Source organism: Candoia aspera, chromosome 6 (genome assembly GCF_035149785.1).
Source record: "Candoia aspera isolate rCanAsp1 chromosome 6, rCanAsp1.hap2, whole genome shotgun sequence".
Lineage (NCBI taxonomy): Eukaryota > Metazoa > Chordata > Lepidosauria > Squamata > Boidae > Candoia > Candoia aspera.
The window spans coordinates 4,772,247-4,797,765 of record NC_086158.1 but is presented as its reverse complement, the minus strand read 5'-3'; the positions used below and the strand labels follow the sequence as shown (position 1 = coordinate 4,797,765).

Below are 25,519 nucleotides of genomic sequence, written 5' to 3'. Positions count from 1 at the left end.
GAAGGAAAAGCAGGAGGATGGCAGCCATCTGGGAAGTTCTCACTGCTCTGCTGGTGGGATTTCTGATCCTGGATTTCATCAAGCTGCTCTGGTCAAGCAGGCATTACCCTCCTGGGCCTATTCCACTCCCTTTCATTGGTGGACTCTGGCGCGTTGGGACCAAGCTTTCCAAGGATTCTTTCATTAAGGTACCCCCTTCTAAGTCACTATGCCACAGAAGCTAAGGGTGAGCAATTATGGGATTGATCAGAATAAGAACATCGTTTCCACCATGCAGTGCCTGAAAACCGACTGCTTTGTTGCATATCTTACAAATGTTTGGGTATTGACCATACTTGAGATAATATATGCCATGGTGAGAGGTCAGGTCAAATGACTCTTCTCACAAGGGCATGATTCAATCATAGAACAGAGTTGAGTTCCAAAAATATAACAAGGCTGGCAAGTTGGAGGTCTTTAAAGGCCAGACATATGTGTCAGCGGGAAAAACCTCCCAAAAGAATTCCAATCCACAAGGTTCGATGATTCAGAGAAAAGGCTTTATTTACGCCTTTGCAAAGGCGGGTCCCTCCGTGCAAGAAGGAACCAAGAACAAAGCTAGCTCAAAACCTTTATACCCTAACTCTCCTCCCCCTCCTTCGAGGGCTCAGCTCACAATCTTCCTTTTTCCCAAGCATTCTTGAGTTAGTTACTAGGTTTATGTGTTTATGTGTCCGGGATGATTCTGCCATCCTTATCTCTTTCTCCTTTCAAAGGCTAATCCCACTCAAACGCCTCTTTGTAGACGCCAGCTACTCTACACAATCAGCTATAAATTCCTAACCTAAACGGCTCTATCTAACACGCATATCCTCAGCCCCACGGGTTCAGGGTCCGGTCACCCACCTGTAGCTAACTCCCTTTTTCTTCTCTCATGAGTTTGAGGCACCTTCAGGGGATGCTCTTCACCCCCCACTCACAACTCCCCCCTTTTTCTCTTACTTCCTTACTGCCTCAAACTCAAGCAACATCTGACGCTCCGTCCTCCACTTCAAGCTGTCACACAATCCTTTCCCCATCTGAATACATGCAGGGGCACATTGAATACAACAGCATATTAATCTGCATAAACAAACTACAGCTATAATCACGAAGCAAAGCTGTTTTATCCACCCAAACCCTGGTAACCAGTCCCATAGCCAGCTCCAATCATCATCTTCTCCCAGGTTCTCATTTCCCCATTGTTGATAATGCCGTTTAACTGAAGCTTCCATCTCTTGGATGGTGTGAGTTATAGGCACCAGCCCATAAGGCTAACAAATCCATACCAGTGGATTAACCGTAGTTCCATACTACAGGTAGGCTGGATTTCAGAACTGTATCCTAATCCCTTTTCATATGGAAATAGAAATTCCCTATTGTGCTAAATTGAGTTTTCAAAGCTTCCCTTGAACCCTGTGACTCTCTTTTCCAGGTTCACAGACTCGTATGGTCATCAAAACTACAAGGTATTAGACAATAGTTCAGGCGCATTTTTCTTTTTCTGCACAGTCCAGTGTCCAGCAGTATTTGGCAACACCAGTGTCTTCTTTAGGGTTTCTCCCAACTCAGTTGCCGACTCCCCTCTGTCTGGTTTAACTCGATTTCCAGACTTAAAAGGATGCGTCTGCTATTCCAACAGGAGGGCTCTGTGTTCCTGTAGATAGGGAGACAAGGACAAGACTTGCGCAGATAACTGTTTCAAATACTTGCAGACAAATTTCCTCCCCATGGCATGCATGTCTCCTACTTCTCCACTAAGAATTCCAAGATAGAGTCACCCATCTCAAAAGGACTGACTCCTAGTCTTTTCTCAGGAGCAATCCAGAGACTTAGTATTGTTACCACAAAGGCCTGTGTCCATGTTCTAGACACACAATCCCCCAAAGTGTTTGTCCCATGTGACTAGATTGGTAGGTGTAGTTTTGGATATATCTAAGCACTACTTTGGATAAAACTAACTTTCTTGCCCTAGCAAAATACCACCCTAAATAAGTAGGCTGGCCATCTCTTCGCCACCTGACCCAATTGCTTAAACAACAAGTTTTTTTTTTTTCCAAAACCCCCAAAATTGTGTCAAGACTTTTAGAGCCACACCTCTAATTTTTAACAACTTCATTTCCCTTTTCTAATAAAACCATATTATATACTTCACTTGCCAATTTTTAATTTCCCAATAACTTCCTTAAAATCAAAACTTGTAAAACAATCACAACAAAAAGAAAGCATTGACATAAGAGCCCATCTAGGGTTTGGACTGTTTCCATAACCAAAATTGTCAAAACAAAAACAAAAACAAAAATTCAGATAGATCATACCAGTCCATGGAGGCTCTACTAAACCCATATATTGTCCAAAATTTTCCCTCTCTCTCTCTCCTGTTTTTATCATCATGTGCTATGTTGAGGAGTGATTAAAATTTAAGCCATATAAAATTTATAAAAAACACACACACTTTTCTAAAACTGGAATGCCAGGGGCAGAGCAGAGTGGAGCTGTGAGAGCAAAGGAGTGCCCCCCCCTCACTCTGAGTCATTGCTTCTCTGAAACTGCCCACATTCCCCCCCTTTTCACAAGAGGAGTAATCATTTCCTTCTACAGCAGAACGAGAAATCTCTGAAACTTAAAAGATTGTCTCTGATGTGTATAAAGACACTGCAAAAGGAAGAATCCTAAAAAGATGGGGGAGTAAAGGATCTTCTGTAAAAGCATTGCCCCTCCCCTCTGTCACCCTTCTGTCCCCTCATCTGGATCCTCAAGCCTGTAACAAGCAGGCAAGAGGCAGATTGAAGGGGGGAGTTTGGGTGAGACTGGGCAAATAATAAAACACACATACCCCTCAAACAATTAAAAAACAAACAAAACAAATGGGAAAGGATTGACAAAAACCTTTCAACTTTCCCATCATATGCATTCAAATTACATAAATCACAACACACACACACACAAAACCTAAGGAATAGACTCACACAATCTCTCAACTCTCCTTTCACAACTCAAAACAGTTTCTCAACCTTACATGAGCACATTCAGACAAACAAATGCTCTCAAAAAGAAAACTGCACACCAATGCCTCAACAGGCTGTTGCCACATGCAATCCATCACAGCCCTGCAAGAACACAGAAGCTCTTCCTCCCTACCTCTCAGCCAGGAGAAAGGAATGCTTTATTAAAAGGGTGATCGCTCCCATCAAGATGATTTTAGCCGCTCCCATGCCTATTGGAGACAATCCACACTCAACTGCCCTATTGTGATTTAACTCAACTCCCCTCCCCAGAGAGCCTGCGTCTCTCCAGGGCCTTCCCGCGCCTGTCTGTTTCCCGAGCCCTCTATTCTATGGAATACCTCCTTGACCCAATCTTCCGAGAACTCCCCCTGCCTCCCCCTCTTTGGGGCCGCAAACCTTGAGCTACAAACAAGGCATGTCATCTTTCTTTTTCTTTCTTTCTTTTTTTTTCTTTCTTCCTGGGGTTGCCCTGTAAACACCCTGTTCATTTATGGGCTCCGCCAGCACCCCCCTTTTTCTGGCAGCTCAGTATAGTCTACCTGTGCCCTTTGAAACGGCCAGGAGGCTAATGGTCGCCCCCCCTGCCTCTCTTTCTTTCTAGCTGCCTTTTTGTTGACTTTTAAGCAAATTAAGCATTTCCAACACACACTATGGGCTATGGTCCATATAGTTAAGCACCAAAACTTTCCTTTCACTGCATCTACCAAAGCATCGGTTCCCCAATGCCCTCCTTCATGCACTTTTTCCAGAATTCCCCTCATAACCTCGGGAGATACTACTTCTACCCCTCCTTCCGTTTGCCATCCTTTCTCTGTTTCTCTGCAACCCCCCTCTCTTAACTTTTTCTTTCTTGCTCAGTGGGTTTCCAGACCGGGCTCTCTGGAGGGTCCAAAACTGGCACCGCCACCATCTGTAATTCCAATTGGCCAGCGGCCTCCTTCGCCCATTTATCTGCCCACCGATTTCCCACCACCCCTGGGCTATGGCCTCTCTGATGAGCTGGTATATCGCTGCGCCGACCAACTCGGAGGCAAAGCTCCCTTCTCTATCACTTCCCCATTTCCTTCAACAATCGCAAAACCCAACTTCCTCTTTCCCTCTTCTACTTTGCTTGACCCATCCACAAACCATCTTTCTCCGGTGCTTAATTGTGGTGTTATTACAGGGAAAAACTTCTTTCCCTTTAGTCCCCTCTCTAACCATATTTTTCCAAAATTGTGTACCACCCCATAGGCATTCTTTCTCTCAAGTCATCTCAACATCACAAGTTCATTCTTATTTCTCCTTCAGTTTATTTAATTCACTTTTGCCCAATTCCCTTCCACACAAATTAAATTGGTCACCTACTCACAGCACTGAACACATGGCACAATCAAATCCCATGTCCCTCCATTCACAGCAAAGCCAAAAATTTGGGAGACCCGCAGCCTGGCCAGGGCTATGGATTTCCAAAAACCTGAAGCATTCCCCTTTTACTGTGGAGGAGTTCAGTTCCCCTAAAGGGACAGACTCACGTTTAACTCCTTAAGGGACAAGCTCACATAGCTTTTCTCTCCCTTCCTTCCCTCTTTGGACTTTCTCTCCTCAGCTCAGGACAGAGGCCCATGCCACACACACACATGAGCACACACACACACTCTGCACCATTTCCCTCAACAAATATACATATCAATACACAGGCAACTACCTACAAACGGAAAACATTTTCACATACTCATACAAATTCTGACAGTCCTGAAGGACTCCCAGGATTGATTTCTACCAGTTCTCTTCTTCCCCGCCATTTCCACACCTATGCTTTCCTCATCTCTGAGTGGCGGCGTCCTGCTGTGTTCCCTTTGTTCCATAACCTCCCTTATTGTTGCTACCCTGATCCTGCCCTCCTGCTTACATTTTTCTGTTTCTTTTAAGAGATCCTCTATACTCTCCTCAGCCCATCTTGGTTACTGCCTTCTCTCACCCTGATCCTTGATCAGCACTAGCCCCTCTCGACCTTCTGGTTTTTTTACACCCAAGGTAGAGTCCTCCAGCCCACGCTGGATCTGCTTTCCAGCAATTTCAAACCTCTGACTGTCGGGGGCAAAACCGGGCCGGCCTCCCAGCAAGCGCTGGCTAGTTTTAAAGTCCGACCTCAACCTATGGCATCGAGACGAGTTTAAAAAGGCATTCCTCATCGCTGCTGTCCTCTTTACTTACAAAAATGCCTGTGGGCGGGTCTGGCCCTTCCCAAGACACATGTTACCAGACTTCTACATGAGGCACCTGGTCCGTAAGACCATGTTCCACAATATAGTTCTTTAATTGAGTGATCCAATACCCATTGGACATCCCATTCAGATCCCAAAAGTAGGGACGTTCGGGATCGACCAATGGGCATTTTGGCCACTGTTTTGTGCACAGCTTAATCATCATCACCTTCTCTAATCCTCTGGTATACCTTTTCAGCCATGGCATGCTCCACTGGTTTATAACCAGTCCTAAGGGCACATCCGGATCTGGCCCTCTGCTGGATCCTATTCGATTGCCAGCCTCCAGTCTCCTAGGCGGTTTGCTCTGTTCTTTCCCCATGACTGACCGTTCTTCTCACTGATCTCGCCCCGAGGACTCCAGCCCGCGCTGGATGCGAATTTTAAGCCCTCTCTTTTGCAGCGAGATCCTATCAGACTCCCAGCAGACGCTGGCTATTTTTAAAGTCTGACTTCTTCTAAACCCGTCCCCAAGGGAACACTACAGCCGACCTGAGGCACCGGACTCTCACGGCTACCTGCAGGAACTGCGACTGTTTAACCACCCACACCAAAGAGGGTCCCTCGGTCAGTCACGTCCTCCCACAAGCCTTACAACTCACCTATTCCAGCTCTCGTCAGAGCCTACGACTGGACAACGCTCAACCGATCCTCCACGATCAGTTGGCCTCCAACCGGTTGGTCTTCTCCACCCACTGCTCCGCCAGCTGGGCTTCGCTTCTTTTCTCTGGATCATCGCTCTGTATAGGAACCTGGGCAGGCGGTCCCGAGGGGTCTCGAACAGGGACACTTCAACAACGGGAAGCGGTGGCCACTTACCCTCTCATAGCAACCCCTCTGGATCGGTCCCGAACCTCAGGCTCCTGGCTGGCTCGCCAAATTGTCAGCGGGAAAAACCTCCCAAAAGAATTCCAATCCACAAGGTTCGATGATTCAGAGAAAAGGCTTTATTTACGCCTTTGCAAAGGCGGGTCCCTCCGTGCAAGAAGGAACCAAGAACAAAGCTAGCTCAAAACCTTTATACCCTAACTCTCCTCCCCCTCCTTCGAGGGCTCAGCTCACAATCTTCCTTTTTCCCAAGCATTCTTGAGTTAGTTACTAGGTTTATGTGTTTATGTGTCCGGGATGATTCTGCCATCCTTATCTCTTCCTCCTTTCAAAGGCTAATCCCACTCAAACGCCTCTTTGTAGACGCCAGCTACTCTACACAATCAGCTATAAATTCCTAACCTAAACGGCTCTATCTAACACGCATATCCTCAGCCCCACGGGTTCAGGGTCCGGTCACCCACCTGTAGCTAACTCCCTTTTTCTTCTCTCATGAATTTGAGGCACCTTCAGGGGATGCTCTTCACCCCCCCCTCACATATGGACAGAAGGAGGAGTAATTAACTGCAGGTGCTGATTAGCTGTAACTGGATGCTTTCCACAGCCTTGCTGATATGCTCTCCTGCTTTCTATTCAGGAGGAAAGTAGGTTGACCTAAAGGGGACTGTCCCCAGAACCTTCATTTATTTCCCACTTGATTTTAGATTTAGTTATCCAACTTGTCAGGCCTTGTTATATTTTGGCCATAGGATTATCAGTCCCCTTTGAGATTGATATGACCATGGGGGGAAAAACCCAGATACAACCCTGAGAAGGACTGAAGCAGGAAGGAGCTCTGTGAACCTGCATTCAAGCTCAGAAGCATGTTCGGGGGGGGGGGGGGCAGCCAATGTTCTCAGTCCTCTTCATGAAAAAAGCCGTCAAAACTCCTGTACTGAGCACAGCTTGTTCTGACCCAACTACCAATTTCCCAAGTGGTCGATAATCTTCTGAAACAATTTCGCAGATGCTGCCACCTAGAAATTGTCTAGATGACTGCAGGTTGGAATCTCCTGATCAATTCCTACCTGGGGATCAAGGGTATTTCTCTTTCATGCATCCCAGTACACTTAAACGGGTTAGGGAAGCAGGGAAGGGACCGAAACAGATTAGAGAGGAAATCCCAATTATTCTATGAAGCTGTTCTTTACTCTGCCTTCTAATCCAAGGCTGCCCAGAAATACGCCCTTTTTGATCACAGGGGAGATGGGATAGTAATTCTGGCTCCCCTCTCTCATGAAAAGGCGATGGAGGAACATGTTAACTTAATCTGCCTGCTTTGATGTCACAGATGTTTTCTCTTTTTTGCCCCAAATGTCAGCTGGGAAAGCAATATGGAGACATTTACACTATGTGGGTGTGGCATCATCCTGTGGTAGTTATTTCTGGATTTCGTGCCATGAAAGAAAGCTTGATCGACCATTCAGAAGATTTTGCTGATCGACCCCTTTCAACTTTTCTTTTAGCAATATGTAAAGGTAAAGGTAAGTTCTTCTGAAGACCAAGGTATTTTGTTGCCATTTAACTAGGGAAATGTAAAGAACAGGAGAACATTTGTCTCCCACATTAAGTTCAAGCATGGAGAGGCTCAAGGGACCATTTGAATGGGACTTGCCTCCAGATGTTTTTTCCCAGGATGTGAAATTGTGCTTCGTAGCCATGTTATTTGGTTCTAAGATGGTTCTATTATCTTTTAGACAGTGTGAAAGCGAGAGGTCCCCTGTGCAAACACTGAGTCACGTCTGAGCCTTTGGGGGGATGCTGCTTTCGTGACTACAGTGGGGTGATCTGCCATTCAGCCAAAATCACCAAGCAGTTGCAGCCATCCTGCTTCAAGGCTAAGGAAGTGCCCACGTGGAAAATGTGTTTTGTTCTGAGCCTGAGACAAAACTGCCCCGCTTGAAATCTTCTGTCAAAAGGTCCATCAGAATAAAGCTCAGAATGTTTTGTGCCCATCTTACAAGAAAACCCTTGAAACGTAGAAATCTTGTTGGAGCTTGGAATGCCCAGGATGGCCATTTCACGCTCAAAAGGTTTGCATTTGATACCTTTGGCACACTGCTGTAGCCTCTCTACATTCTTGTACCCCAGGATGGCTGGTGAGGCCAGCCTAATAATCCTGTGCAAATCATTCAGTGAGGAGGGTCAAGCGGAGTGCCCTTCGAGATCCACCAGGAGTGCCCTCCTGGAGCCAGGTAGATTCAGAGGGATGCTCTGCTCAAGCTTCCTTATAGAACGACTTGCACAAGCCTATCAAGCTGCAACATGAATCCAAAGACAATACAGATGACATAAATTGCTTTTGGTAAAGGTCTTGTGAACGCTCGGTACTTTGAGGAACTATTGAAAGGAAGACGTCTTCTCTCTGAAGAGGTCACCCCCCTCACATGTGAGTGCATTTACAACCAACCTTATAAGTTGCTCCCCCCCCCCCCGCCTCCGTACATGTGAACTTCTTAAAGTGCCCTTGCAATAAAACTTCCACAGCAAGCGGAATTGACCTGTACTGGCACCCGGGGCACCAACCAGACAGGAACCAGTGGCCGAATACCATGTCTCAGAGGTGGTATAGCTGACCTGGTAGGAAGTGATAAATAATAAGAAGGTCGTCCAAATGGGTTTATCCCAAACATTCCAGCGTCATGCTGTAATTTACACTGTGTCTGCTTTTTACTTTGTTGTGTCTTTGTGATGTAGTAGTAGTGCCCTGTGGAACAGGGACCTCACCCCTGGAGGGAGCAGGCATTTTTTCCCTCCTGGGACCCAGAGTTTTGCTGCTGCCTGGGAAGGAAGGTTCAAACAGCCCCACCCTCTCCTTCATTGGAGAGTTTGCTTTACGAAAAGGGAACGGAAAGGAGGCAGGTGTGTGGGTGTGCCAAGGAAAAGCGTCAAGGCCAGAGGACCGCAGAGACTCCTCGGGAAAGAGAAAGTCCAACCCCAAGGCACGCGCCTCAGCAGCGGTCTTCAGAAGGCAGAGAAAACGTCCGTTCTTGGAGTGGAAGACTCCTGAGAGGCAGAGCTGAGAGACCGGGGAGGGAAAGGCCCGACCAGACTCGGCAAGCCAAGCCCAGCCACTGCCTGCAGCAGCCCAGGGGCAGAGCCCGACAAACCTGCTCCAGAAGCAGAGGACTGAGTGCTGCGGTGGGGAGAAAAGCCCGTTCGCAAGTCTGTCAGGGGGTGAAACGGGTTTCCACATGCAAACGGACCAAGATTGGCTACAAAAGCCAAAGACCTGGGGGGGAGGAAAGATCTAAAGAGCTACGGAAACAGTGCTGCCAACGTAGGAATAGGGGCATAGAAATAGAACATGCAGGTAGAAGTTTATAGATCCAATAAGAATGGAAATAGCTGTAAACTTATAGTAATAGGAGGGTGTTAGAATACTGTAAGATGGGAGTTTAATTTTGTACAACAAAACCGTTTTGCGAGGGAAAAACAAATACTGTCTTTGTGTCTGTGTTCTGTACCATATGAAGAAAAACCCTAACATGCACAAACCATCGAGGCTAAGCTGTTGCCCTGTATACATCTGCTTATTCTCATTGCTTTGTTTCCTTGTGCTTCTATTTTGGCCACAACAGAAGTGACTCTTTTGTATGTATAGGTGTGTGAGCGGGTCTGGGAAAGAGTGCAAAGGAGGCTCAGCATAAATGGGTTACGAGAAGCGTCCGATAGCCATCTAGCCGCCTCTGACGCTGCAGTTGTTATTTGTTCAACTTGTAAGTCGTGCTTCTGGGGCTTCTTTAAAGTATGAATCTCACCTTGATTCCTCAGGGATTGCATTTGCAAATGGTCACACCTGGAAACAGCAGAGACGTTTTTCCCTCAGCGCTCTACGCAAGCTGGGGCTGGGGAAGAATCGCATGCAGCACAGAATAGAAGAGGAGGCCCTTCGGCTGGTGGAGATCTTTGCACGCACAAAGGGTAGGAAAAGTCGGACAAAGATGATGGTACGGAGATTGGGACAAAGTTGCATGATTCAACTCCTTTTTTCCAGTTCCTACTTTCATTCATTCCTCCATTCAGTTTAGGCATCGCCCATCTCCATAACAACCCTGGGCAGCTCACAACATGAAACAAAATAACAAATATACAATCGGACTAAAAACGTGAAACGTGAATCCAGCCCACACCAACAAATGTGTATCAGACACCCAGCAAGAGGCTCTCACTGGCTTAGCCCAAGGCCTGGAGAAGGTCTCTAAGGCCTTCTGGAATGCTATTAAGATGACTGTGAATAATTTCATTTACAGGGCAGCCAACGGATCCTTCACCATTCATCAACAATTCAGTCTGTAATTTGATTTCCCTTTTGAGTTTTGGATACCGGTTTTCCCATGAAGACGCAAAGTTCCAGTCGGCAATGCAAGACCTTAGTAATTACATGAAATTCGGAGGCTCCACCTTCTTATTGGTGAGTGATCATTTTCTTTCTTATTGAGTCTCTAAGTCTCTTATTAACACTCTGAAGACCACCGTACTAAAGCAGTTGGTACATGTAGACAAGTAGACCAAAGTTGTAATTTACCCAGATACTTGGGCTAATTCTAGTGTTAAGGCCAATGCTACGGTCTCTTCTTTGGAGGAAAAAAAGTGTCCAATATTAGGTCCATGTTGCTTTCCAGAGTAAAATTGTTCCTGCTTGTTTATTTTATTAATTCCTTATTTTTCACCTGTAATGTAAAGACAGTCCATGGTCATAGGCCACCTGCATGACAGCCTCTCCTCACTTGCCACTAAAATTTTGTCACAGGGCCACAGTGGAAAGATCGGAAACCAACTCTTTTTAGATTTGGAGCCAAGATTGGAAATTCTATGTTTGTGACTATGCAAGTGTGGTGGAGGTTGAAGGCATTGGCCGAGGCCCAAGGACAGCAGGTTGAAGTTCACCTTCTGATATGGCAGCTCATTGGAAGATCTGAGATCAGCCTCTTTTTCAGCTAATTTATCTGACAGCTTGGCTGTTGTGGGGAAAAATGGGAGGACGGACTGCTAGGTATGCTAACTTAACCTCCTGGAGGAAAGGCAGCGTAGAAATCTAACAAATAAATAAACAATACTATTGATAGTAAGACACAGAGCAGAGTTTCAGAAGGGGGAGGGCAGTTCTTTAGATATTCTGGCCAAAGTCAGAACTGAGGGACTTTGGAGGTCCACACCTATTTTTGAATAGAATCTAGAAAATAGTTAACCAGTAAAAATGGCACCAGCATATCCTAAATTCTGTGGAGCCCCAGTGAAACTGCACTTCTGGACCAATTAAATGATCTAGGTGGCCCTTAAAGTCTATTCACCAATCCAGGGAGTTAGACCACTAGGACATGGATGTAACTACAACTTAAGTCAGTGTGATGTTTCTTTCAAAGAGTTCATCTGGCAAGAGGTGTAAAGTTCTTCTTGTTACTGCTGCCATTCAACATCCAATCTACTACTGGGCAAAATGTTATGACCACTATAAGAATGTTTTGCTGCCCTTTGGTAGCCGTCTTGGTTATACAGCCCAGATCTGGGAGCCCTAATATGACTTGACTTTTCTCATCAGGGAGTTGATAGGATTTTGTTTTTACTTCCCCTGTAGCTGTACGAATTGTTTCCATGGCTAATGAAATATCTCCCAGGGCTTCATCAGAAGGTCCTAGCATCCTTGGAGAGAGGTATGTTACTTGTAAAAGAGGAGATGGAGAAGCACAAGCCAGATTTGGCCCTGCGTGAGCCACAGGATTTCATAGATCTCTATCTTCTCCAGATAGAGCAGGTAAGGTTCCCTTTGGGAATTTTACTCATGCCAAGAGGATTTTCTGAGCCTTCGAGAACTATTCAGTCAAAACTATTTAGTTCTTTGCCCGTATTAAAGTCTGCCCAGTTATTTATTTATAGACACACACGCAGAGTTCTCTTAAGTTCAGTGTTAATACTATCATTAATACTATCACCGGAACTCTGCTTCACGTGTCAGGAAATCCTGATAGGACTAATACAGGTAGTCCTCACTTAACAACCATTCATTTAGTGACAGTTCAGACTTACAACGGTGTTAAAAAAACAACTCAAGGCTGGTTTTCACACTTAAGACCGTAGCAGCGTTCCTGTGGTCATGCGATCATGATTTGGGTGCTTGGCAACTGGTTCTCATTTATGACCGTTGCAGCATCACATGGTCATGTGATCACCATTTTCGACCTTCCCGGCCAGTTTCTGGCAAGCAAAATCGATGGGGAACGGCATGATTTGCTTGGGGACCACATGGTTTGCTTAACTGTTACGGTGATTTGCTTAACAACCACCACAAAAAAGGTCGTAAAATCGGGTTGGATTCGCTTAATGACCACTTTGCTTAGCAACCGAAAGTCTGGTCCCAGTTGTGGTTGTTAAGCAAGGACTACCTGTATTCTCATTTCAACCAACTGAACGTTTTGAATGGTGGGTCCCATACTTCTTGTTTTAAATTAAAAAAACTACATCAGCTAACATCTTGGGGAAAATTCAAACAGTACAACCAGCAGATGAGGTGCTGTAAGAAATGGGCTAGACTGGCTTCACTGAAAGTGCTCTGGCACTGTTCCTAACTGGAAGTGTTCTGAACTTAAACCTTTTCTTATTCAAAAAAATTGGCACACCTCTACTTGATCCCAATACCTACAAGAGCGTCATGGATGGATGGATGGACGGACGGACAGACGGACCATCTGTTTAGAAATCCCTATTAAAAGTCGTAACATATATGATCAAAAGAACTTACCTTGGTTTCATGGCTTCTTGTTGTAACTTAATTAAAAGATCAGAACCAAGTATTCAAAAACACCCTGAACCAGCTGTTTAATGTCATGACGTAAAGGTAGCACAATAATCAGATAATCTGCAGTTGACCTGTACATGTTAAAGAGGGATGTACATTCTGTTTTGAGAATGGAACATTACAGAGAACTGCAGAGCGTTCTGTTCCTTCTCCAGTCCATGCTAACCTGGCAGTTCCAGATGGTTCAGTGATTTCCTGAAGTTAATCTTTGACCTAGAAGCAATCCAGGGCCTTCCACATGGGTTTCACTGCCGAAACAATCCTGTGTCATTTTGTACACCATGAACCACTTCCAGTGTAGAGGATTCGCCTCTGGAAATTAGCTTCTATTGTGGATCACAGCAGCTGGATCAGCATGATCTAGAGAGAAAGTGGGAAGTTCGAGCTTTCTCTGGGATGTTCCATTCCTGAAAAAATTGTTTTTGCACATACCTAATTTTAATTAAGAGAGCCAGTTCAGTGTAGTGGTTAAGGCATCAGGCTAGAAACCAGGAGACGGTGAGTTCTAGTCCTGCCTTGGGCACAAAGCGAACTGGGTGATTGTTGGCCAGTCTCTCTCAGTCTTAGGAAGTAGGCAATGGCAAATCACTTCTGAAATCTTGCCAAGAAAACTGCAGGGACTTGCCCAGGCAGTCACCAGGAGTCAAGACTGACTTGAAGGCACCAAAATAATGCATAATTCTAACTAAAATCTACCCCGTTGTTAGAAACAGAGTGAGCCCAACTCTACCTTTAACTACGAAAACATGGCTCATTGCATTTTGGAATTCTTTGCTGCTGGGACAGACACAACAGGAAGTTCTCTGCAATGGGCTCTGTTGCTCATGGTGGCTTATCCAGATATCCAAGGTAAGAGGAAGGGTAGTTCTGGCTGATCTAGGAAATAAGACTGAATAAACAGTCATAGAGGTGAATGTCCCTCATGCCCAGCCTCACCCTGAAGGATGCACCATCATATCTGCTCAGGGAATCCCCAATTCCGGGGGATTGCCCATTTTCCTGAAGATCTTGATGAGATGATGGGAGGGGGGATCTATATGTTTCTTGTTCTCTCGATACCTTTTAAGAAAGCCATGCATGGTGACAATGATCCAGCTGATCTTGGATCAGATCTAGAGGTTCCATGAAAAGGCCTTTTCTCTTCTGGCCACCATCCTTCACCCATTGAACAGGGGCATCCGGAGAAGGTTTCAGGTGAACGTCTCAGGGTCCTGGTAAATAGATATGGAAAATAGGCTGGCCCCCTAGAACGGCCCTTTAGACTCACAGATTCCTATAGAATTTCTCAGTCCATCTGGATTCTATCACATTTTATATTTTTACTGTCTATTTTTATTTTTATTTATTGGTTTTATAATTGTATTGAATTTTAACTTTGTTTTTATTGTAAACCGCCCAAAGTCCCTCCTTTGGGGGGAGATGGGCGGTGATAAAATTTAATATATAAATAAATATAAATAAAAGTCTGTGCAAAGGTCTTACCTCCTGAGGTTCATCACAGCACATGGTTTTTAATATGTCTAAATGTATAGATATAATGAAACACCTATTGAGCCTCTGGAGTAAGATTAATGCCATTGAAAGACTTATTACATCCAGACTAACAGATATCTAAGAGTGATTCCAATGTTAATTCCCATGGGAGAGTTCATGTAGATATCTCACTTAATGAGAATGTTTTTATGGAAGGCTAAAGCCCCTAGAATATCTCTGGCCAATTGCTTCTGTTATGTGGATGGTGGTTTTAGCCCACTAGCTTTTCACGTACAGCGCTGGGCCTTTATCTTAACCTCTATATTTTGTCTGGAATGAAATTTATTATGGTTATTTTTTTCCCTTGGGCACATTTGGAAAGCAAATATGTATCACCTCTGGAAAACTGATGGGTCCAGGTATTAAAAAATGTGAAATACCCTTATCATTTAGAAAGGACATGAATTCATCAGACAATATTGTCTTGGGTTAATTGGCCTCCTCACAGAATGTTTAAAAGGGATAGACATTAGACTTCCTATGTTGGCAATGTAAGACATTTGAAGGTTCTTTAACTCACATAGTTTGGTCTTGCTGTGTTGTAGCTTTCAACTTACATATTAGTACAATATTGGGAAGAATGTTTAAGGATCTCAATGTGATATTGAATTATATTCCTACATTCATTGTATTGGATTCATCTTCTTATGAAGAGCTTTAATTTATGGAACTTAGGATGCCACAGAAGGGATAATCCTACATAACTGAAAAGAAAGTGATTCTCCTGTTTTTAAATAATGATCCAGACTATGAGTTTGTTATTTCCTTTTGAAGTGTAATAAAAATGAAAAAGCTAAAAAGGAAGTGTTTTCTTTTTCTTTCTTTCTATTTCCTTTTCACTTACTCATTACTTTTCTTTATTTTCTTTACTTCCTCTTCAAAATTTGTATTGTTTTTATCTCGTTAAAAATTCTTTAATAAATGTATAGAAAAAGAAGTGTAATACAAATGAGAGGGTGACACATTATGCTACTACGTGCTCCAGATTTAATGAAAAACTCAACAATTGAATCAATTCCAGATAAGAATTTACTTATGGATTTGTTGTTGTCTTCAGTTCATTTAACTATGTAATAGTTAAGTGTATTAAACACAATAAAATAAGGTATTAAATACGATCACAATTGATTGTAGACCTCTTTGGTTTGTATTTTACTATTTAACAATAAAATATTTTTAATCCAAAAAGGCTTTAAATATGGGTTGAGAGAAGGGAGATATGAAAATTAAATGTTAAGCCCTAAGAAAATACCCCATGCCATTTCATCACATATATTGCCCAAAACGATGTTAGTGGTTCCTTGGATCCATGTTCTGGTACACGGGATCTCACCAGGTTGATACCTTGCTCTCACCTTGTAGTAGCATTATGCAGGGGGAAAGGATTGTAGAGATCATCTCCTCTAACACCCTCTACGACAGAGTGGTTTATTTGAGCTGAAACGCAGCAATGTCCTTTTCTACCATTTCACCCAGATAAAGTCTACAACGAGATGGAAGCTGTTTTGGGTTCCTCTAACTCAATCTGCTATGAAGATCGGTGGAAACTCCCTTACACACATGCTGTGGTTCATGAAATTCTACGTTCAAGATATGTCTTACTTTTTGGTATTCCCAGGCAAACAAAGAAAAATGTAAACCCATGTGGTCTTCCTATTCCAAAGGTAAGGGAGATGGTGATGGCTTAATTCCTGAGAAACGAGCGCCAGAGGGTGCCATTTTATGACATAAATCCTTAGAAGAATATCTTGTGTTATGCAAAGCCTTAGAGGCACAGATCCCTTTCACACTAAAAAAATCTAAGGAACAAGGAACTTGTTGTAATTTATGTATATGCTTACAATCAATCGCCCATACCATACATCCTTTCTGGTGTTCATGCAGAAGTATCTAAAATCATATTCGCGGTATAATTCTTTTGATGGCTATCGAGAAGGAACGAGTCCCACTGTGAAGATTAGCAGTGTTGGATTACACCCTAAGATTAGTGTCATGTTAGTCAAAGACAAAATCTGAGGGACTCATCCAGATGCTTCTTTGTCGATTGTCTTCCCTTCAGGGAACTTTCATTATTCCCAGTTTCCACTCTGTTCTTCTGGATCCCAAGCAATGGGAGAGCCCTGAAGAATTCAATCCAAGTCATTTTCTGGACAAGGATGGAAATTTTATGACTAGAGAAGAATTTGTGGCATTTGGAGCAGGTAAACCCTGAATCGTTTTCTTAGTGTTTAGTGACTGGCTTGAAAAAGGATTGAGGATCAAAGTGATGGAACATCCATGATTGGGAACAGTTTAGAAAGGAAAAATCTGGGAGGAGGTTTTGGTCATTTCCTTCTGTGCTGTTTTGAAATCCAGTTTCCTGCCCTCTCTTTTAGAGCAAATGGCACCTCTGGAGGTGCCCTTGCGTTTGGGAAACTGATTCTTCCAGGAAAAGGGTGAAGGGTCTTTCCTCCAGTACCAAAGTCCAGAATTGAATCAGCTGCCTTTCCATGTTGCCCTGTTTTTAAAGAAGTGACATTGCGTACCTCACTCTGTCTTACGTAGCTGTGTCTAAGTTGTTTGGGAAAACAGAAAAAAGATACGTACAGCATTCTGGGTTGTGCTGTGGGGTATCTCTCAGTAGCTGCTCATATAACCCACCAGAGTTATTTCTGGACAAGATGAGAGATTGAAAATGGAGCCATAGAATCACATGGTCTTGTTTCTAATCGGATAGCTGATCCTGGAAGGGGATGCCTAAGAGTGATTTCTCCGTCCCGTGTCAGTTAAGCGATGTGGCTCCAGTCTTGACCATTGTGCCGTTTCCTATGTTGGTTCTCACATTGTTTTACTTTGTATGCATGTTTCCCTGCCCAAAGAGCTGTAATGATTTAGTGTTCTAGAGCCAACAAAATAACACATGCTGTGATTGCAGTTTTTCTACCTAGATCTGAACTAAGCTGCCATTAGCCTACAGGGTGGGGTCATTGCTCACAAAGGAAATTTACAAGAATTTAAGCTGATTCACAACTTGGGAATTTGGCACCGAGAAAGGGAGCATCTGAGGCCCCCAAAATGTGGAAGCACGAAGCAATTGTTTGCTCCAACTCCTGCTCCGTCTCCCCATTTCCATCTTATCGTTATTTATTTTTTATCCTCCGTATCTTGGGCCTCGACAGATGCCAGGACTGCCCCCACAGTGATTGGTAGAGTTTGCCATGAGACTGTGTTCTTTGGATCAAAGCTAGTTCTTCCCTTGCTGTTTTTCTGTTATTTCCTTTGCAGGGTCTCGTGTATGTTTGGGGGAACATTTCGCCAGAGCTGAGTTTTTCCTTTTCTTTACCAACCTGCTGAGGACCTTCCAATTCCAGCTGCCAGAAGGAGCGAAAGAACTCAGTCAGGAACCGGTAGTGGGAATCACCTTACATCCTCAACCTTTTAAGTTCTGTGCTATTCCTCGCTGCAGGTCAACCTAAAATAGAGGAAAATTAAGATAGGGTGTGAACATCATTTCTGTGGCTTTTAAAATGATTCCCAGTTTCTCAGTCATTCCGTTTCCTTTCCTATGAGGTTCTGCCTTAACTTGCTCTACGCTCAAACGCGTTCTGTCCTAAAGGATCTCCTGTCTGTCTGAAACCAGATCCATCCTGCAACCCCTTGCTTGCTTTTGTTCACAGGTGATGAATGTTGGCAGAAGAAGGAAGTGGGGTGGTTTTGCAAGGAGGCACCACAGATGGAAGAGTTATGAGCGCCATGTCCACCAGGGGATGGCAAAAGGTCAAGGCAGTGGCTGCTGCCATGTAATCCAAGCCCTATTTTATGTGCAAGGTGGCTTCATGATCAGAGCCCTGCCCCGTTGTATCTGCATTATGTAACGTGTCTAAAGAAGGGAGGGGCTTTGACTGCCTGCCCACAGCCGCCACCTTGGCCTTTCTGACCACCCCCCCCGATGCCCCCAGCTGTGAGGGGATGCAAAAAATGAGAAATGGTGGTAGTGATGTACCTCTTCCACCGGTACACCACCCAGAGTCATAAATCATGAGGTTGGTGGCTAAATTAAATTAAATTAAATTAAATTAAAATACACCAGCATTTTCGAGAAGGAAATAATCCTAAAGTGAAAAGGGGATGACTTTTGGTGAGGAAGATGAAAGCTTGAGAACTTGGAATGGTTTGGAGGAAAAGTTAGCCTTTCTGCAGTAGCTTCCCTTTTGCTTGCTTCTAATTAAGAAAACCCTAATTACTTTTGCATTTCTATGTCTTTCTCTCTGCTTTAAACCTGCCATAGATGCTAGCAGCCGAGACGGCTACAGTAAGGGGCTAAATGTGACCCGCTGCCTCCCACAAGGGCTCCTAGGAGCGGCTTGTATATCACCCTAAGCCACAGCTTAGCTTCACGTTTCCCGCTGTGGTAAACAGGAGTCCCTCCGCTAGGAGGAGATGGGCAGTGACACATTTGATAGATAAATCAAATAAATCAAATAAACAAATAAATAAATAAAGTCCGGCCCTGCTGGGGCACGGTCTGAGCGAGCAGAGCTCGCCTTTCGTTCTCAGCGGTCACTGTGCGCCCACGCTTGGTGAAGCAATCGCTGCATATGTCTAAGCAAGCAAATCTGCCAGGAGCTGTTGGCTAAAATATCACATTCAGACTGTAGGATTCCATGCATCAAGGGACGAGGACAGAGAGTTATATTCAGCCTGCTCGTTTTCAAATAAATTGTTGTTGCTCCTGCTGCTGCTGTTATTATTAATATTCTAGAGCAGCCATCACTGGCTAGGGAATCCTGGGAGTTGAAGTCTGCACACCTTCAGGTGGCCGAGGTGGAGAAACGCTGCCCTGGAGGCATCCAGGTCAGCCAGAGTGGCGGCCAGAGTGCTGTACTAAATAGATCTCTTGCCTGATTCAGGCAGTTTCTCTTGGCAACTCACCATCTGCACAAAACCACCGGTTTGGTTCTCATTCCTCCTTGAGGGTATAGGTGTAAGGGTCGCCTCGTCGTGAATAACTCGCAGACGCTGAGTTACGAAAACAGTCTCTGGGTTTATTCAGAACAGGCACAATCCAGGTAAAAAGCCGAGAGTAGCGGGGCATTCTAACAGGTTCAGATATATTACCTTGTATCCGCCAGTGTTCCTCCCCCCCGCCATTGCTCCGCCCTCTTTCCCGGAATTCCTTAATTGGTCATGTCCGGGCCGTTGGTCTGTGACTGCGCATGTCTTGACCTCGCCCTGCCTGTCTCTGCCCTGCTCGTTGTCGGGACAATGGCGTCGATGGTTGAGTGCCGGCTCGGCCCTTCTAAGGTATTTCCAGGCTATTGCTTTCTATTGTCCCACTAACTACTTCTCCTTTATGACAATGCTTCCTTTTGTCATGTGGGTGCTGCCACGTTTTGCCCCATGGAAGTGCACTCGTGACAATAAGGTGCCACAGGAAATGCCGGATAGGAATCTTCATGGAATGAGATGTGGGTTCAAGATTTTATTTTTGCCCAATAAATTCTGAAACAGCTTTGGATCAGGACACCTAGCAGATCTTCTCCCCAGTATAGATCCAGTTAATCACTAAAATCACAGGGGGGGGGGGCTCATTTTGCTTGTGCCCCAACTTTCATATTGCCGTTTTGAAAAGCAGACTTTCTCAGCAGGAGCATCCAATTTCTCTCCTCCTTTTCTCCCTGATAGTGTGATTTTATTTGCTGGTGCTAATTTTAATGGTGAACCATATTTTTAGGAGTTTTAGTATAAGAATGTCACATCCTAATGTATTCAGCAAACCAGCTAACAGAGGAATAAAAATGAAAAACTGATTCAAAGTCTGCACACACTGGGATTAGGTGCTCATGAAAAAACGGTATCCTGGAACAAGGTCGACGTGCTTTCCCGACCCAGCCGTTCTCACTGACGGACCACAGGCGACTTTCTACGTGCCTCTAAGAATTACTTCTCAGGCTGATAAGCAGTGGCATTGGGAGGGGTGTGGGTCAAAAACTGCAAGAAGGCGGGTGCTAATTTCTAGAATTTCTTTTAAGAATTGTTCCTCTTGAGGCATGTATTGTGACCACACAGGACCTCTTCTCTCTCTTTTGTCCGTGAGACTTAATGCCTTGTTTTTATTTCGTTGTTTGTTTATGCAACTTGGAGGCCGTTTGACTCCCGATGGCTTTCAGTGGTAAAAGCAGGAAAGCAATGAGAGAGTGTGAGAGGTAAAGATTTTAACGTGTCAATAAGTTCAAGCCAGTGAGCAAAAGCAACGCCATGTTGAATACTTAAACCAACACGAAGTCAGGAGGAGATAGTGGGGAAAACCCATCCAATGATAAGGGCTAAATTCATCACTTATCATGGCAATGGCTAAACTCATCATCTGGTAATGGCTAAACTTATCAGGGCAATGGCTAAACACATCACCTAATAGGATAATGGTTTAAAACAAAGGCGGCCAGAAGATTGTAAGTCTGAGAGTACCCAGCCAATGGGGAAATGGATAAAGAGGAGCGACGGGACAGGAAGATGCATAAAAATAAACTTGAAATGTTGTATGGGGTGGCTTTTCTTTTGGACACGTTGCATCATGCTCCTGGAAAGTCCACCACGTTTTGCAAACCGTAGAAGCTCAAAGAGAGAGCGAAATAAAGTCTTTTTCTATTTCTAAACTCAAAGACTGTTGGAGTCTAATTTGTTTCGGGTTTTGTCGCTAACAAGAGTAAGAACCTGGATCGTGTGCATACAGAAGGACGTCCTTCATGTTCTTGGGAAAAGCTCCCACCAATGCTAGTTCAGAACATAAACCAACTGGCTGAGCACCAGCGGTGTATACGGGTGAACCACCTGATCTGTAGGAAGACTTGCAAGATGGATGTCCCACTAAGTACCTACGGAGACTGGCTCCAATAACAGAATCTTCCTTCATGGGCTGGTCCATGAAGTCACGAAGAGTCGGCAGCAACTGAATGAATAAACAACAAAATTCCCAGTAGTAACATATGGCTGCGAGAGCTGGATCATAAGGAAGGCTGAGAGAAGGAAGATCGATGCTTTTGAACTGTGGTGTTGGAGGAAAATGCTGAGCGTGCCTTGGACTGCAAGAGGATCAAACCGGTCCATCCTCCACGAAATAAAGCCAGACTGCTCACTTGAGGGAATGATATTAAAGGCCAAACTGAAATACTTTGGCCACATAATGAGAAGACAGGACACCCTGGAGAAGATGCTGATGCTGGAGAGAGTGGAAGGCAAAAGGAAGAGGGGCCGACCAAGGGCAAGGTGGATGGATGATATTCTAGAGGTGACGGACTCGCCCCTGGGGGAGCTGGGGGTGTTGACGACCGACAGGAAGCTCTGGTTTGATCTCCTTGCAGTCCAAGGCACTCTCAGAATTTTCCTCCAACACCACAGTTCCAAAGCACCAATCTTCCTTCGCTCAGCCTTCCTTATGGTCCAGCTCTCGCAGCCATATGTTACTACGGGGAACACCATTGCTTTAACTATGCGGACCTTTGTTGTCAGTGTGATGTCTCTGCTCTTAACTATTTTATCGAGATTTGTCATTGCTCTTCTCCCAAGGATTAAGCGTCTTCTGATTTCCTGACTGCAGTCAGCATCTGCAGTAATCTTCGCACCTAGAAATACAAAGTCTTTCACTGCTTCTACATTTTCTCCCTCTATTTGCCAGTTATCAATTAAGCTGGTTGCCATAATCTTGGTTTTTTTGAGGTTTAGCTGCAAGCCAGCTTTTGCACTTTCTTCTTTCACCTTCATCATAAGGCTCCTCGGTTCCTCTTTGCTTTCAGCCATCAAAGTGGTATCATCTGCATATCTGAGATTGTTAATGTTTCTTCCAGCGATTTTAACTCCAGCCTTGGATTCCTCAAGCCCAGCATGTCGCATGATGTGTTCTGCGTACAAGTTGAATAGGTAGGGTGAGAGAATACAGCCCTGACGTACTCCTTTCCCAATCTTAAACCAGTCTGTTGTTCCGTGGTCTGTTCTTACGTTGCTGCTTAGTCGTTGTACAGATTCCTCAGGAGGCAGACAAGATGACTTGGTAACAGCTCCATCTAGTGACCAAATATTGTAATTACAGGAGGGAAGAAATCTATACTTTATTCTTTTTTTACTAAAAAAGTAAAAAAAAATTATCCAATCACAAGCCTTGGATTGAAACTTGAGCCTCTTAGTGTCAGCATTTAAAACACAAGCTTTCCAACCTGAATATTTTGAAACAGTATCCAATCACAGCTTAAAAAGCTAGCCACAACAAAACTTTCTCATACAGTCTAAAAATAGTTTCAGTCTCAGCTCCAACAAAACCTGTTAATTAAGTAAAAAATCTTTTATATAAAAATATAAAAAATAATAGCAATCAGAGAACAATTTTATCCCTTTAGAAATAAAATTTTAAAAAAATCTCAGTAAAGACAGCACATCTGTCATGAGTCTGGATGGGAGCCCCCTGCTCGCCATCCTTACTCATGACATCATCTTTTAGATTCCTTGCTTGATTTATAATCCATAAAATAGGTAAATCTCAATTAAAATTAATTCACAAAAAATGATAAATCCACCAAGAGAAAGAGTATTTCTGAATTGGCCTCTTAAGATCCAATAAGTAAAGTACAAAAGTGAATTAAGAAGTGGGGTGGTTGGAATTAGTGTCCCTTTGAGGGCTGCAAAAACGCATTTGGGCAGGATGATTCTCCCACTTCTCAGCTGTTCCACTCACCTATCGATCATCAAATCCACAACCCTCCAGCAAGCTGCAGCTGTCCAGAAGACCTGGGGAGCGATTCCAAGCTTTCCGCCTTCCCGGGGAAAGCTTTGGGGAACAGAATCTTACCTGAGCCACCAGTTATACACCACGCTGCCGGCCTCGCCGACACAGCCAGCTAGAAACGATCTTCCGCCATCACTCCCCCACTGGAAGTCCCGGCTGTCCGTGTTTCCAGTGCTTTGTATCTATTGAATCTGGGTCAATCTGGTTACTGGTGGTTTGAAAAAACAGAACCTGTGACATTCAGCAACAGCACCAAAGTTACACAACATCCAAGGAGCTCTGAGAAAAACCGGGATCGGACCTGAATTGCAAACACAAACCGGCTTTGTTACCTTCTGGGTGATCTGGACTGGACAGGGAGAATGCCTCCCTATTCACATGACTTCCTTTCTCGATCGCTTTTCATATCACCGACCACGGTACCTTCCTGCCCTGCCTCCGAGAGCTGGAAGAAGAAGAAGACAGAGTTGTACAACTGTCCCCCTCCTTGCTGGGTTGATCACAGAAGAGAACCAGTTTTTCCCACCGTCAAGGAAACCTTCCGGTCTGTAATACAAGATTCTGTTTTGTTTCTGGTGATATTTAAAATCTCTTTCAAGCCAGAATCACCTTGAGGTTTAGAGAATGGAGCTATCGGTGTGCTGATGAAACCCATCTCTCTTTCTCTTTCTCTCTGAATCAGGAGAGCCTTTCAGGATCCCAGCACAATGTCATGGTACATGGACGCAAAATGAGGACCAAGAAACTGACTCTGGATCCTAGTGATGTTGCCTAGAGACTCAGGCACCCCGCGTTTGGCGTGGAGCTGATAAAAACCTGGTCCCTGAATTTGGGAGAGAGACTAACTTTGCAAAGTGGCTTTTTGCCTACCCAAAAACACCAATCACACAGTAATTTGGGCAAAAGCAAAAGCGTTTATTGCGGGGGGGGGTGTGTGTCAAGTCCTGTTATAGGGTACAGAGACAAATGACACATACATTTAGTATATGTGATACATCAGAAAACAACTAATCAAACCATAGAAAACATTGCTTACTGGTAACATTCCCCAAGTGGCAAATGTATGGGTTATGTCATTCCCTTTCCCAGCTGGGTTTATATTACCTTAAAACTTGCAAGTGCACTCCAGGACTTTCGGAATACGCTCTCTATTGTTTAGCGGCTGAAAAGGCTAGTTTTGCACGAAAAAGAAAGATATGGCTTTGGGTAAAAGGAAACATGGTTTCCTGAACTTCAAAAGAAGGCATGGATGCTGCGCTAAAATGCTAATATCACCTTTATTAAAAAGCTAATAAGGAAGCCTAAAAATTCCAGGTAACAGTGAGATGGAAGTCCCAAGATAGCTTGTTTTCTTGTGGAGAAAACAAGCCCTGGGCCGCCATTACAGTTTGGGGGCAGGTTTAGAGTTGATGCGGATTATTAAGAGCTTTTAGAAGGTTGTTACCGTTAAAGACATTGGGGGTCCAGGACCCTCTGGAGATGGAGAAGAGTAAATGCAAGCTACTTGTTTACTGTAGACAGAGAAATGACAGGAGCATTAGGGGGAATGGATGATTGACCAAAAGCAAGTGGATTATTCCAACACTTTATTCTATTCGTTTCATGGGCAGGCCTGTATAGATACATTAACAGTGTTCTTAAATTAAAAATGAATGAAACTTACCTCTTGAATGAGAAGTTGACCAAATGTGAAATGATTTTTTAAATAAATTGTGATCTCCCAGGGAACTGCTAGTGACCTCTTGCGGAACCCTAGGACGCCAGGGAACCCTGGCTGAGAAACCCTGCGTCGTGATCGCTGTTGCGATGTTGGCGACACCGCAACGGCTCGCATGACAAAGCGCGGAGGCTTGACAATGACTGGAGAGGGGCGGGCGATAAACCGGACAAAGAAGGTAATGGGTTTGGGAGATCTACAAGCTCTCATCGCCCGGTAATCGACCATTGACACCATTGTCAAGGAAATGATCAGGGCGAGGTTCGGAAGGGCGCGTCCGGGCGCTTTCGAGGAATACCGAAGTCTAATCGCCCGGTAATGGACCATTACTTCGCAGGAAGATAAACGGGGCGATGCCCGGGGCGAATGGGGCTGGACGACCTCTCACCTATCAAGTCTTGATGGCCTGTCACTCCGTGGAACTCGTGGGGCTCACCCGGGGAGTGTGGGGGTAGAGCGCTGTTTGGCGCAAGACTATTTAATTCAACTTGGCGCGCTTCCCTCACTCTCAGCTTTCTACTGGTGTGCATTCTATTCTAAATAAAAGCCAGCGCTTAAACCTGCTTTAGAGTCTGAGTC

General features: G+C 44.4%; 1 protein-coding gene across 1 annotated transcript; it reads left to right on the top strand.

Moving 5' to 3' along the window:
- On the top strand, positions 1-20,803 carry LOC134499596 (cytochrome P450 2J4-like). Its single transcript, XM_063306314.1, has 9 exons — positions 1-188; positions 7,461-7,623; positions 9,914-10,063; positions 10,393-10,553; positions 11,718-11,894; positions 13,643-13,784; positions 15,945-16,132; positions 16,528-16,669; positions 17,733-20,803. Exons 1-9 carry the CDS (start codon positions 18-20, stop codon positions 17,921-17,923), a joined length of 1,485 nt encoding a protein of 494 aa, XP_063162384.1. The 5' UTR covers positions 1-17; the 3' UTR covers positions 17,924-20,803.
- The last annotated feature ends 4,716 nt before the right edge of the window (positions 20,804-25,519 follow it).